Genomic DNA, 15,823 nt, shown 5'->3' with positions numbered 1-15,823 from the left:
GGAAAACCTTGCATACACGTATAAGAGGCATATAATTAAAAAGGAATTTTAAAACATCCTATCTCATGGCTTGTTCCTGTTGTGGCTACACTGCACCATCCTCTGTAAAGGTAAATGTATGTATTCACCAGGGTTGTCCACTGGGCCTGCCAATATGGGGCCTGTGGAGGAGGGCAAATTTCCATCATTCTAGGTTTGAGTGTAATTGTTGATTAATCCAATGGATGCCGGGTAAGAGTATATTGCTAATTACACATACCTCCAATGCTATGAAGATGTAATCTACATATGTTTCAGCATGTGAAACGCCTGAATGTGAACCCTGAAGGATCTTTAGCCTCACTGCTATGACTCTTTGATGATCTTGGAATGTTTTATATTTTTGTTGGGCATTAAAAGCTCTTTGCTGACCAAATTTGCCCTATTTTAGTAATTCTGGTTACAAATCTGTTTTGATGAATCTTTAGTGTTGTTTTTGAGCTTTGTCATATGGCGAATCACTTTACCAGCATCAGGTTATCCCTTCGTTTCACGGGTGCTTTAAAAGGCCATAACCTCTTGAGGTTGTTTCCTTGGGTCTCCTTCCTACCAAGGTGTTTCACTAAGCAATCATTTCAATTTTGCATGTTTTAACATGCTCAGGACTTTTTGAGTCAAGAGTCGTACCATATGTGTTTTCTCAGCCAATGTGTTTTTGAGATCTGGGCTAGATTTCCTTCCCAGTGCCCTATCTTCTTCACGTAGATCAGTGTAATATGCCTAAACATACATTTTTAGTACTATTTTACCAAAATAATAGATTCTTAAGCCTTTGGGATACATCATTTCTTGCAGATTTCTTTGCAGTACATATGGGACTGTGATTCTCATATATTGAAATCATTTTATTGTATTGTGTTGCAGCATTTGATTAGCACTTACTGCAACTATATTGGATGCTGTTGTGCATTTCCTCAAGGATAGCACTGCACTTTAAATATGATGTCTGGTTGGAGATGCGTTGTCTTTGCTTTGAGCCCATGTGGTTAGTGTTTTCATGCTATGCTTGGTGACCACCAAGGTGTGAATATCATATTGTGGGACATGGATGGTGTGCTGGATGAGGAATTGTGAGACACAGAAACACATTGTTGTAGTTGGTGGTATGCTGGGAACTCTGATTTGCTCCCTTTGTTGTGTAGCTACATTTATTTTCAAGTTCTCTTTCTGATTGCCTATGCTGGCTGTATTAGGACATCATCCACTAAGAGATATTTGGAAACCAGGGTAGGTACCCGGTGTAGAGAAAGAAAGAAAGAGGGGCATCAGAGATATGCCTGGATAGCCTGCATTACAGCCCTCCTTTGTATGATTGCCATTATGAGCCATCAAGGAAGTATAATTCCCACTTTCTTAATATCAACAACATTATAGGATGTTGGTGCTCAGAGTGAGTGACTTTAGGGTCCTGCTGGGTGGACTATGCTTTCAGCTTCAGGAGACCAGTAATGTGTGGAAGATCTCTTGGGTCTTCTCAGGGCTCTCTGGTTAGCAAAGTGGACTGGAATGCCATTATAATAATAAACATTTGATTACCAGTCATTCTATTCACTGTTACTGCATTAAAGTCTTCACAGTTCGGATAGCCCTTCTCAAATCATTGTCATCCTTCTTAGGATTTAAAGGTGTCTTCACTGATTGTGATGGCACATCAATCACTGACGTTCTGTAATGTCTCAATAGAGACTTGTCATGTTGTTATACCGTAATAGTAGAAGTGTTTATTTTCTCCCTTCTGTGTTCCTCATGAGCTCTGAAAAGGTTCCATGTTCTTAGCATCGGTTTCTAAACAGTTGCTTTTGTTCAAGTCCTGTGCAGGCTGCACCCTGCCTTGCTCCTGTGTTCTTGCGAATAAATCTACTTATAACTACTTCCTCGTCTGGAGTTTACATTACAAGTTGGCAGATGAGAATGGGATAAGGATATCCAAAGGATTACTACTTCTCTGCAATTCTTCAAGGACTCTGACGTGATTACTACGTTCCTGGAATTGCAAGGTACATTTCTACTCATTTAAAGATCCATCTCCTTAATTTAAGGGAAATTTCTCTCAGTGGAGGTAGATTTATAATTTTCCGTTCACATTAATTTCCTTAAATGATACTTTTATACTATACAAGCATGTATTTTAAATTGAATCTTGCGCTAAAGGAGTTCAGGATCCAACAATACTTTTAAAAAATGCAACTCACTTAACTCTGTGCATTCCAGTGTACGTTTTTCATTCTCCTCCACATTCTCGATCTCCTCGTAGCTTGTGCTGCATACAGGGAACTGTCTTCTCTTCACGTCACTTCCCTACGTGAGTGAACCAACGTTACGTGTGACGTATTAAGATGTACCGCCAATTTTAAAGTACTGGATTGAAAATTTTACATTGTTTTCCATTACCGCGTATGTCTAGCTTATTTACGTGCAACATTAAAGTAACGTTTGAGTGCCAACGCTCCAGTTTCTTTTATTTTCCTTCGTTTCAAATCATTTTTTTTACTTTCCGACGAGTGCAGTTCTCACGATCTACATTTTAAGTTGGTTGATTTCCTCAAACGTGTAAGTACTGTTTTCTTGCTATTATAATGGCTACACAGAATTTTTAATTCAACATCCACAAGCTTTTTGGCCAGCAGGAAGCAAACCATGTATGAAATGGTTACAGTGGAAAGCTTATTTTCCGAACTTTATAGAGACAATTGATGAAGAAGGCAAAATTATACCTGAAAGAAAGAGAAAGTTACATCTTCATTCAAATAGTGCTTGTGGTTTAAAAATGTATGATGAAATGACCAAAACAACGGGTGGGGGTGATTCTAATGTATTCTTAGATGTGTTAAAAGATTTTGGAAACCATTTTTCTCCCAAAGTATGTATAGGGATAACAAGATATAATTTCTTTCATAGAAAACAGGAACCAAATGAAACTATTGATGTATATGTTTCTGCACTTAGGAAACTTGCAGAAGATTGTAAGTTTGACCATCTTCGAGAACAATTTATTAGAGATCAGGTTGTCATGCACACACACGACCCGACAATCCAAGATAGGCTCTGGATTAAAGGTGATGCTGATCTTAAGGATGTCTTAGCTATAGTTTGTGAAGCAGAACTCTCTAGTAGAAGTGCCAAGGCTATTAAAAATTAAACAAAGTATAAAGAAACTCAGGAACAAGTTGTTTCCAAACTTCAAAATAGGTCTAATTTTAAACAAACGTTTCAACCTAAATCTTCTGAACTCAAGAAAAAAGAAGATTTCAAATGCTACAAGTGCAGAAGTGAATCTCATTTGGCCAACAACAAACTATGCCCTGCCATTAAGGAAAAATGTACAAATTGTGGTCTGATTGGTCATTATTCTAGAGCTTGGAGAAGAAAGAAAAGCAAAAAAGTCAAGATCATTTGCGATTCTTCTAGGGATGATGAAACCATTGTTAAGAAAATCATGCATTGTTCTATTAAAAAATATTTTCATAATAATCAGATAGAGAAGGAATTTGGCAACCTTAATATTATTTTAAACCCCCATAGTCCTGATCCTGTCCTTGTTTTGAATGAAGGTGGTGATATTGGTAAAATAATGTTATCTAAATTTCCGACATTTTTTAGTGGCAAAATTGGCATTTTCAAGGATTTTGTTCACTCCATCGTTTTAAAAGTTAATGCCAACCCTAAGATTTATAAAGCTAGAGAAATTCCTATTTTAATACGCAAAGAAGTTGAAATAGAATTAGACAAATTGGATAAAGAGGATATCATAGAGCCAATTGAATCCTTTGAATGGATTTCTCCTATCGTTGTAGCCAGACGTTCTAATGGAAAAATCCAGTTATGCTTTGATCTTCGCCATCTTAATGATAATATAATAATTGATAAGTTTCCTTTACCAACAATTTCAGAAATGCTTCCCTTGGTTAGTGACGCCATGCTTTTCTCCACAATAGATTTATCGTCCGTATATCATCAGATCTTACTTGAGGAAAAAATAAAACATCTTACTGCTTTCATTACACCTATGGGATGCTTTCAATATAAAAGAATGCCATTTGGATTGGCATCAGCGGCAGCTATTTTTCAGCAACTCATGCATCATCTTTGTGGCAAGCATCCCAAGGTGAGGTATTTTCAGGATGACATCCTTATAATTGGGAAGCATAATACTGAACATGATGCTGTTCTTGAAGAAGTTTTGGGCACCTTAGAGGAAAAGGTTTAACAGTTGAGCATTCTAAATGTAAATTTGGTGTGAAAACTGTGACTTATGTAGGTCACGTTTTATGTGCTGATGGTGTTACCACCAAACGCAAATTGGTAGATGCTATATAGAATGCCCCCCCCCCCCCTGTCCAACAAAGATGAGGTAAGGTCTTTTTGGGGGATGATTAAATTTTACGCAAAATTTGTTGCAGGTTTTTCAAGTAACATCTATATTATCAGACAATTACTAAAAAGTAACGTTAAATTTGTATGGTCAGAGGCTAGCAAGTTTGAATTTGACAGCATCAAAGAAGCTATCATTCATGCCCCTGTTTTGAGACCCTTTTGTTTAGACAAAAGATCCATAGTTACTATGGACGCCAGCAATAAAGGATTAGGCGGTGTTTTGTCTCAAATTGATGAGAAAGTAAACAAATCTATTGTTGCATATGCTTCTAGGGCCCTTTCCCCTCTTGAATGTAAATTTTCAGTCATTGAGAAAGAGACATTAGTGGTTGTTTGGGCTTTGGAACATTTTCAAAGTTTTGTTTGGGGCAAAGAATCCACAGTCAAATCTGATCCTAAACCTTTAGTTAAATTACTTACTACTGAAGGGTTATTCAAAGCATCGGCTAGAATTGCCAGGATGTCAATGTGGCTACAAGATTTTACTTATAAATTGGAATACTTTCCGGGTAAAAGCATTGTTTTAGCTGATTTTCTTCATGCATGCCATTAGACATTCATGAATGATATGTTAATGAGTGGGATTCTTTACATACTGCCCTTATTCATGATGAGAGTCTTTTTTGTGTTGAAAACAAAAAATGGGAGGAGGAATATTTGAAAGAAAATGACTTGGTATTTCTTATTTCTCTCATTGGCCAAGGCTGGCCTGAAAAATCCAAGATAACAACTAGTCTTAAACCTTTTTGGAAGGTAAGAAACAAGTTATCTATTACTGACAATACTGTTTTTCGTTGAGACAAAGCAAATCCTCCCACATATTGGAGAAATTCCATTTTAAATTTATTTCACGAAAATCGTTATGGTATAGTGAAGACAAAACAAAATGTTAAAAAATGGTACTGGAGGCCAGGTATTGATATTACCGCAGAAAGAATTGTCAGAGAATGTGTTATTAATGCTAACTCTGATAAAGCACTTAAAACCTTTAGACCTGACATGTGTGAGCCTATCATACCTGATGGTCCCTAGCATACTGTCGCTATTGATATTATGGGACCAATTGGTGACACTCCTAAATATATTATTTCTATGATTGACATTTTCTGAAGGTGGCCCACTATCACAATTGTAGACAACATTGATTCTGCTTCTGTTTTACAATTCATTGACAAAGTGTTGATTAATGAAGGTCTACAATTTTTGTCTAGGTCAGCAACAAACTATTTTGAAAGAGTTGGTGTAAAACACAAGATCACCTCTTTATACAACCCCAGTGGTAATGGTATGTGCGAGAGATGTAACAAAGAATTTTAAAATGCTATTCAAATTGCTACCATGAAAGAGACTGAATGGGAACTTCAAGTTTTTAAAGCTGTCTGGACGTATAGAACCAATAATCATGAGGCTTTAAAAATGCCTCCTTTTGAAATTATGAGAGGACGATTTGCCAGAACCAAATCTAATCATGAGTGGTTACTTAAAGGTTCTAGTTGTGATATTTCCATGAGTTCTGTAAAAAATAATATTCTTGAAAAACATCAACAATATAAACACACTTTTGATGATTAATTCAGTTCAGGTTTAGTTGACATTAAAGCAGGAATGTGGGTGAAAGTTAAAAAAACATGGGAAGTTTGCAAAGGTGAATCTCAATTCTCCAATCCTTTGCAAATTAAGAAGGTTTTACGTAATGCTGCCCTTTTAAGTGATGGCAACTTTTGGAACATCAGAAGGATAGTTATCTACAGAGGAAAAAAAGATGTAAATTCAACTCCTCTTTGCACTTTTGATGATATCTATACTGAAAGGTATAGAAAAAGGTACACAATCATCATTGTCATCAGTGATGTCACTGACCATGTCATGAATGATGTAATATGTGACATCATCAGCAGTGGATTGCGGGTGCGCGATATATAGTTAGTGCAACTAACTATATATGTGAATTTCAATGGTTTTGTGTGAGTAAAATAAGGTTTTGTAAATGCTAATCCCTAACTATATATGGTCTATAACCTATGTTTTTTTCAGTGAATATATATATATATATACATATATATATATATATATATATATATATATATATATATATATATATATATATATATATATTTTTTTTTTTTTTTTTTTATTGAATGTTTTTCTTAGGAAGGAAGATGTGTCATGTTGTTATACCGTACTAGTAGAATTGTTTATATTCTACCTTCTGTGTTCCTCGTGTGCTCTGGAAAGGTTGCATGTTCTTAGCATTGGTTTCTAAACAGTTGCTTTTGTTCAAGTCCTGTGCAGGATGCACCCTGCCTTGTTCCTGTGTTCTCGTGAATAAATCTACTTATAATTACTTCCTCATCTGAAGTTTACATTACATGACTACTTAATGTTCAAATTTGTTGTAAATTATTGAATGGATTGTTTTAGAACCATTCAGTTCAATTGGGGGTATTGGACTCTTTGACAAAGTTAATGAAGAGTTGAAATAAAAACAGTTAATTCAAGCATTTGTACAGTTTTGGAAACAAGGCAATAATGACTAAAGAATTTACAGCTTTGTGAAACCCTTGTGATATAATAATTGTGAAGATTGAGAGGGGCGAAGTGTTAACAGCATGACACATGACACATGTACTGAACAATTACCTAATGGGAAATTATCTATGTCCATGTTTTTTTCTGTAAACTATGTCATTGTTTCCCTGAATGTGCATTTTCACAATATAATCCAGGCTCTGCAAGTCCTCATCTCCGTAAAATTAGTAGAATGCCACATTTTTATGGCATGATACTGTAAGGCAGTAACCTGCAACAAGACAAATCCGGCTGATCAGGAAACCTACCTGAATAACAAAAGGTACATCTCCAACAGTGGACATCCAAGTTATAATCCAAGTACTGTGGTAACAAGTGGATACAGTCTTGATGACAGTAAAGTCGCTGGCATTGATATACTGAGCCATGAATTTATCGGCATTGCTCTGTAGTAGCCTTTTGAGATTGGAGGAAGAGATATCAGAAGGCACTCCTGGCAGGAAACATGTAAAGTTATCAGAACAGTGATATAGAAAGTAGAATATTTAAAAGACCACAAACAACACACACAACTGCATGGTAGCTTGTTGTAATATTCTTACTTTGAGTTTTTATAGGAAATGGGCCTATATTGATTCAATTTACATTTTTGTTGAAAAAGTACTATGCATTAGAAGTAACAAATTATGAAAACTGTAAAGAAAAACATTTTAAAGGTTAAAAGAGTTGTAATTTTTTTTAATTGTTAGAAAAACATTTAGGTACAGTAAAGTATAATTAAGTATGTTCATATATTTAGGAATCACTTATATTTAAACCAAATTTGGGTTGTGTGCAGTATCTGAAGTAGTTATAACTTTAGTCTAAGAAAACATTACAATTAGTTACCAGGTAGGGCATTTTAAAATGTTGGACTTGCAGATTAACTTTCTAAACTAATTAGCGAGCTTTAGAGGAATGTGACTTTGTATGAGAAAAGCTCTGAGACATTTATAGATTTAAAAAAAGTTTTGAAAATAGAAGTAAGATTTTTTGAACACGTTAGATTTGCTGCTAATTCCAGCTTGTTTTACCTTTAAACAAATCTTATGATACTTTTTATACTAGTTTATTTATTTAAACATGTTCTCTGAGTTTCAAAATAGCATTCTTTATCACAGCCCCCAACTGTCTGAAATCACCTAAAGAATCTAGCTCACCAAATGTTCCAGTGATAAGCCTTTTCCTATTATTCGTCCAAAACTAGTGACAAGCACTTAGTTAGCTGAACAACACTATATAGCTCACAGGTGGCAGTCTGAAAGATAAGCCTTAAAATCCTGATCGCAGAATGAAAAGAAAACTAGTCTTAGGGGCAACAATAAATACAATTTGAGAAAAAGACTGAAATGAAGTCCAATAATCTACCAGCAAGTTAGTGGCTGCAAGCACATGCCGCTGCAAACACATGGTATGATATGGTCATGTGCATTGGACTATCAGTAGCGTACTGCAATTTCATTTTAGTCATATTAGAGGAATTAAATTGTTGCTGCCTTTTGCTGTGATTCAGAATCTGAATGGTGGACTAATTTTACACTTTACTCGGATACTAAAACAGATAAGACACATGACTACATGGCTGCCCTCCCAAGTACCAGGCATCAGGTGTGATACTAATGCACTTTTGTGCCGTGGTCCGCATCACTGAACTAAAATGCCAGGTCACGCATTTGTAGCACCTCCTTGATACCACCGCCAGTGCAATGGAAGTCGACGCCCTGGCCAAACACTCCTGATGATCACGCATCGTGAACCGCGTGCTGATATGGCAGAGTGTGTGATTGGAGTACTGTGCAAAGTTTAATCGTGAATGGCAGGTCAGGAGTGTCACGCTGACCTGGTGACTCATTGTTGAGCTACCTGCAGCCATGAGCATTCATTATTAGCACAACTGCTGCAGGCTGGCCGGGGGTACGGTATTCACATGACATGGTGAGGTCACGTAATTGCAACAAACAGTGTATCCATAACTATCTCTGAGTACGCTGCAAGGGAGCATGCTATGTTTTTTAGTGTATATAGGAAACAAAAAGGGTCTTGGCTCCTAAACTCAGCAAGGCTGAGCCAATGTAAACTATAACAAAACAACACACTTGCCAGTGCTGAGAGAATGATTTAAACAACCTATTGAAATGGTGTACACGACAATGACATGGACACTAGCTTTAAGAATTGCAACTTTTTAATTTTTCTTTTTTTCTTGCAACCTATTCAGTTATGCATCTTTTTGATTTTTGTGCATGGGAATACAAAACATTCTATGTACATATATATACAAACATGAAATACAAATAAACAGATACTACGGTATGTACAGTGGGTTCACAACTTACATGCAACACATTCGTGGCTATCCATTCATACAAAACAAACACACTGGTCCCAGTGTCAAAATAAACTTTTTTGTTCAAAAAATGAATAGTCCGTTCTTTAACCTATCCAACATTCAATTGTAATAGTTGTAAAGCAAGCAAAAAAGTCTTTCTACAAGTTCCTCAAGATTATTTCAAGCTAATCAGGGGAATGACCCGGGACCTGGTCGGTCGACGCGTTTCGAGCCCTGTGACTGGCAGGGTTCTCCTCAGGACCAAACAATAACTACAAGAAAGAAGGAAAACAATCATGACTATGACGTTCCCAAGAGCTCAACACCTCCATCACACCCTAGCCACTCCCAGCCTACCTTTAGCGTTGGGTCATGGCTCCAACAGATAATTGTATTCCAAAAAAGCAAGAAGTGGTGTGGGGGGAAGCTGAAACAAGTGGACAAGACAAACAATAAGTGCACTGCATTTGAAACATACACGCTCGTCATATTCTGGTTCACTCGTGTTGTCTGTCCGTGCGCTTACCTGCGCTGTACAGAACTTGAGGGGAATTTACCCGGGGGTCTGGTTCTGTGTTGAAATGTCGTTTCTGCAACAACATAAATGGAAAGCGTAAATCATCTGGCGTCTTCATAAGGTTTTAGAAAAGGACTTCATCCGTGAATGTGGCTCTTACACAGATGGCGTTTGTCTGCAAAGAGCGAGAGGGAAAGCGTGTGTCAGCGCTTGCCGTCTAGCGTGTCATTGTGCAATATTCGGAATTGACAGGGGTCCCCGTTTGTTACCCTTCTCACCGTTAGTCATGCTCCATATTGATTGTAGAAGTGGACCGTTAATCGCACTGTTTGCTCCTGCCCCTTCGGTCTGTTGTGGCTGGGTGCACCAACCGCCTCTTCCTCTTCCTGTTTGTGGGAGTGGCTAAGGGTGGAGGAATTGTGGGTGATGTAGTCCTTAGGTCTGTATTGAGGAAAATCAACAGGCTTACGTAGTGGGTTTGTAAATTTCGGACATTTCATTGAGTCCAGTTACTGCAGTATTAAACTTCATCATTAGCATGGCTTCTCTCTGGTTTAGCCTTGTCTCGATATCGCCCCCTCGCGGGTTGTTCTCAATCTTGGACATCACTGTCCACTTAAGCCTGGTTTTTTCATGTTTCATGGCTAGCCAATGATTGACTAGCGGAGCATTTTCCACCTCTCTCCGTATTCTGGATTTATGTTGGGTGATGCGATGCCTCACTTCTTGGGTTGTTCTTCCTATGTATACCTTAGGACACGGACAGATTACGGCATACACAACGTTTCTAGTTTTACAATTGGTAAAACTGTCATGTTTCCAGTTGATATTGTTAAAGGAAAAGACTGACCCTTCTATCGTTTCCTCACAACAGATACACGTTCCACATTTGTGGTGCCCAGTAGTTGGAGGAAAACCGAATAAACTTCTTACACTCGGGCTTTTCTCAATGGGCAAAGCGGCTCTAACCACATGGTTGGCCACACTTTTGTCTTTTTTATGTGCGAATAAGGGAGGTGTTTTGAAGTCCTCATGCAAGTCTTTTATTAGATGCCAGTTCGATGTTATCAATTTCTTTAATTGATTAGTAGCCGGGCAGAACGTCGATACACAGACTAGTCGCTTCTGTTCCACTTTAGGCTTTTTTTGTAAAAGGGATTCACGCGGTGTCCGCCAGTTTTTTAGTATTTTGTTGGGGTATCCTCGTTGGAGGAGTCTTTCTTTGAGTTGGTTGGCATGCTCAAAGTAATCTTCTTTACATGAACAATTCCTACGCACCCTAAGGAATTGGCCAAACGGTAGGTTTTGTCTTAGGCTGCGTGGGTGGTTGCTCGAGTATAGTAGTGCCTTATTCCTGTCTGTCGCTTTTCTAAAGAGGGTGGTGGCAATACCTCCCTCAAAAGGTTCAATTTTGACATCCAAAAATGTAATGGAAGTGCTGGATGATGTACAGCTGAACTTTATGTCATTAGTTTGTGAATTCAGCCAGTCGACAAACTGATTTAGGGTTGCAGGGCTGCAGGTCCAAATGTGGAATAAAAGTTTATTTTGACACTGGGACCAGTGTGTTTGTTTTGTATGAATGGATGGCCACGAATGTGTTGCATGTAAGTTGTGAACCCACTGTACATACCGTAGTATCTGTTTATTTGTATTTCATGTTTGTATATATATGTACATAGAATGTTTTGTATTCCCATGCACAAAAATCAAAAAGATGCATAACTGAATAGGTTGCAAGAAAAAAAGAAAAATTAAAAAGTTGCAATTCTTAAAGCTAGTGTTATGTTATGTTATGTTATGTTAACTATTTTTTATATAGCGCGCGGATGCCGCAGCCAAGAGGCGTCCCGGCGCTTGGAGATCTGAATAACACAACACGGTTAAGAAAGCTGGACATGAGACAGACTAAACTATAGAGAAGAGAAAAGTCTTCAAGGTCTTCCTAAAAAGAAGCAGATCTGAAATTGAGCGGAGTGGAGCTGGAAGAGAATGTCATTGTCGTGTACACCATTTCAATAGGTTGTGTAAATCATTCTCTCAGCACTGGCAAGTGTGTTGTTTTGTTATATGTTTTTTAGTGTGGCATTCACTGGATAAATAGACGAGTCGCACAGTCATGACAGAGGCTGGATCAAATGATTATTTCAAAAGATCCGTTGCAGCTGAGATGATGAGCACCCTCCACTCGCACCACTGTGGGTTTGCCTCGGCCTGTCTGAAGCTCACCCGGCCCCACCAGTGTTAGCGTCTGCTGACTTCCTGTAGCAGAGATAGCTGCTGCTTGCCAATTTCGGCTCAGTATGTGCTCTGTGTTGTGTGCATTGTGGTATAATCATGATCAAATGTACTAGGGGTCAACCGACTCGGGCCAGGCTGCTGCCTGCAGCTGTAAGAGCCTGTATGAGCCTGGGGGGAGTCGTCGGTCGCGGTGGCGCCGTCTACACTCATCGCCTGCCTCAAATCGAAGTAAGTGCAAGATTAAACATCACTTCTTTCCTCTGAAATCGTAATACTATCAGTGCTCTAAATAAAATTGATGTCCCATTGCTCATTTGATTGGCCAGATTTATAGCGGCTGAGCATCAACAAAGCGATTAGGTAAAGCTTTTTATTTTAAGTTTGTCAGAGCAGAAGAAATTAAAGAGGAACGCCTGCTCAAAATGTCAGTAGTGGAACACATGGAGAATGCAGCACACATGGAAAAAGCAAAAACAAGGAGAAACAATGCATTTCTCCTCATTTTTACATCTTAAGACCAGTTTTTACCTGGTTTTAATGTTGGCGCTGCCTCTTATATGCACTGCCCTTGTACATAGGGGGCAGCATCAAAATAAATGGGTGTTGCAGTAGAACACCCACCTCAAAATCCACCACCCACACCTTTCACGCTAACCATAGCGTGATAGGGGGTCTTATATATAAGGCAGCGTTAAGCCACGTTAAGTGGCTTAACACTGCCTTGTACATAAGGTGCAGCCCCTATTGCTACCACAGTGTCAATATAGGTGACGTTGTGGTGGTGATAGGGGCTTCTACATGTGTCCCTAGGTGACAAGGATGAGCTTCTTTGGTGACACAGAGGACCTTGTCAACAACTTGGATTGTTGTGTTTGCTTGTAACAGGAGGGACAGAACCGGCACTGGTGTGACTAGAGCAGTTCATCATGGTAAGTGAAATGGTCTGCGAAGGTCAGGAGGTTTTTGGGAGGCAGATGGATAATTTGCATAATGTTCTGTAGTGTAGTTCCTATATTCCCAATAGATGCGGCGCATTGGAATAACATATACTACAGTTTAGACATAGTACTGAGGTAGACTACGTCTCTATCGTATATATTAGACTTAATTGTGAGTGCCAGCTAGCTCAGAGGTCTCTAGAAACTTTCTCGAATTCACAAGAAGGGATTAGTTTCTGACAACCGCATAAACATGACAACTTTGTTTCCCAAGAATAAGAAATCAATTTCTAGAATCGCGGAAACAATAGATAACTATTTTACTCAGTCAATCGTGCATGCTTCATTTCACCAGAGGTGCTGAGAAAATAGAGAGACGGGTGTTTTCAATAAAAAGCATTTATTGAACTGTCTTCTTTCTCAAGCATAAGAAATGTACTGCTACAATCATAATACTGGTTATAAAATACAAGGGATATAATACGAAATGTATTATAAAGTAGTACTGTAAAAGCATGATATGGTTTCTAAGCCATAAATTGCCTAAAACATATAAAATACATACAGTGATAAAATTATGACTAAAAGTACTCAACTGGTACTTCTAAAATACGCCTACCCCGGTGTACCTAACCTAAGTCTAGTACGAGGGAAGAAGTAAGTGAGAAGTAGCTTAAGTTTAGAATTTCTCTGCCAAGAGTCTGTCCAAGAATTCTCTAAGGGTCTAATCAGCTCCGTATCTTGGTTTAGAATGAAGGAGGTCTTGAATCTCTATCTCAGGACTCGATTTCCCAGTAACCCGCAAGGGTAACGTTGAAACACTGGAGCTAGATTTCTCGGCAGGAGAAAAGACAGCCTCTCTCAGTGCATCAGCTGGAGGGTCGGCTTCCTTCGGCGCTTGCTGCTGCAGGGCGTTGGGCAATTAGTAAGTTGATCTGCTCCAAACCACAGTGTGTTTGTCTGGGCAAAGCTAGGCATATTTATACTTTGAAGGTGCTGAGTTTGACGTGTGTTTGGACTTATTAATGTCATCAAAGACTCAGTTCTTCGATAAGTCCATGATTTCCTAGATAAAATAGTATTCAGGCAAGGGGAAGTCCCTAGCTGCTGAGGGTGGGTTTCTCTAAGAAATCGTTGTTGATTCTTGGAATTTAGTGGAAGTAGCCATGCCGTATTTTGGCTGCATAGGCTCAGTCTAAATATGGTAATGATTAATATGCCTATATAAGGATCGAACAATCTATACCTATATAATTACACTAGAGTCCTAGATTCATTTACAACAGTTCAAGTTGGTTTATTTCATGATCAGTAGTGCCACAATTGCTATATTAATTGGTGTCTCTCTCAGAAACACTACTCTTCTCTGACTATACTACTGTCCATAGATCATATGACATAAAAATGTTTGGTTACCTGTTAATATAGTATCAGACAGCTGAATTTTAACATTTCCTCCAACTGGTGGGGATGCAGGTTGTAACCTTCGGATAGTCATTTTAACATGATCATTCTTGTATTCGGCATACTCTGCATGGGGTCCATCTTGAGAAGAGCCGCCAAATGTCAATACTCCACTGCATAAAATAACGGCATCATCAATACAGCTCAGTTCAAGAATGAGTGTGATGTGCTAAACAAAATTCTTAAAAATATTATTTAGCTTGCAAACTGTAGCATATTATTCGGCAGAAGCACTTGTAACAATGTATATGGTTCATTCTCCTATGCCTTAAGCTTTTGAATCAGGCTGCTTTAAAACAAGTTAATGACTTATCTAAAATGATATTTCTTATACTGCAGATATAATGGTCATAGTATTATTACTGTGGAAAGCTGTTAAAAAGGAAGTGGCAGAATAGCTTATTTACCTTAACATCCTGCCTGGACTTTACATTTGTGAGAAACTAGGCTGTTGGTTGATGACTGTGTGAACCCTTCACAAACAACATCCACAATCGCCATCAGGGTCAACAACTAAAATCCCTAAATTAACCTGCGCTAAACCCTCTGGAAACTTGGCACAAAAAGCAGTCAGGCTTAACTTAGAGGCAATGTGTAAAGCATTTAAGCAGCACACAAAGAGTAATTAAGTGAAAACACATCAAGAAAAATCTCGACCCTAATTGAAAACTAGAGTACATTTTAACCCCTTCCACGCTGATGACGAGCTGGGCTCGTCATGGCGTAGCCTCCTCGCACGCTGATGACGAGCCCAGCTCGTCACGTAAAGTGCGATTTACGAAAACTTAGCGCAGGAGCGGAATTCCGCTAGCGCGCATGGAGGTAATGAATTATTTGTCATGAAAATCCAATCTGTAAATATATAATTTTTATGGTTTTGTAGAAATCAAACACTACGAAGCAAAAAGCGCAAAGTGCAGTTATCTGGTCACTGTAGACCAGAGCCAGATCACAAATTCAGGCTGACTCGATGGAATGTGGGCCAGATGCAGGACCTCCGCTAGTGCCATTTTTTGACCCTAATGTTCTTTCTCCTTGCTGAGATCTTGGGAGACCTCACAACTCCTTCTAAAAGTAATTGTATTCAGCAATTCAAGATAGCAGGTCCTTGCACAGACCAGCACAAGAACTAGGGTCATTGATGTAGGCAGCTCAATATGAGTTGAATCCTGCTTTGCCTGTTCTCCTCAGTTTATAAGGGATTCACTTGACTCAGCCTGGACTTCTACATGGAGCTCAGCACATGATGATGAGTTTAGCAATCATAGTTTACAAGAGTGGGAAACATGACAGGTCCAACAGCATAGCAACTTGAGAAGGAAGGCAATAGTCTATCAGTCAAGGCAATATGAC

The 15,823-nt window shown here is 38.5% G+C and overlaps 1 protein-coding gene across 1 annotated transcript in view; it reads right to left on the bottom strand.

Moving 5' to 3' along the window:
* PKHD1 (PKHD1 ciliary IPT domain containing fibrocystin/polyductin) overlaps window positions 1-15,823 on the bottom strand; it is a 2,083,594-nt gene that overhangs the window by 1,507,392 nt on the left and 560,379 nt on the right. Inside the window, exons 23-24 of the mRNA XM_086926200.1 lie at window positions 14,423-14,583; window positions 7,251-7,435 (exon numbers count right to left, since the gene is read on the bottom strand). Coding sequence (XP_086782326.1) covers window positions 7,251-7,435; window positions 14,423-14,583 — 346 coding nt within the window. The remainder of the gene's footprint in view (window positions 1-7,250; window positions 7,436-14,422; window positions 14,584-15,823) is intronic.

Source organism: Lissotriton vulgaris, chromosome 6, assembly GCF_964263255.1.
Source record: "Lissotriton vulgaris chromosome 6, aLisVul1.2, whole genome shotgun sequence".
NCBI lineage: Eukaryota > Metazoa > Chordata > Amphibia > Caudata > Salamandridae > Lissotriton > Lissotriton vulgaris.
Note: the sequence above shows the minus strand (reverse complement) of the source record. Positions and strands in the feature narration are given on the sequence as shown.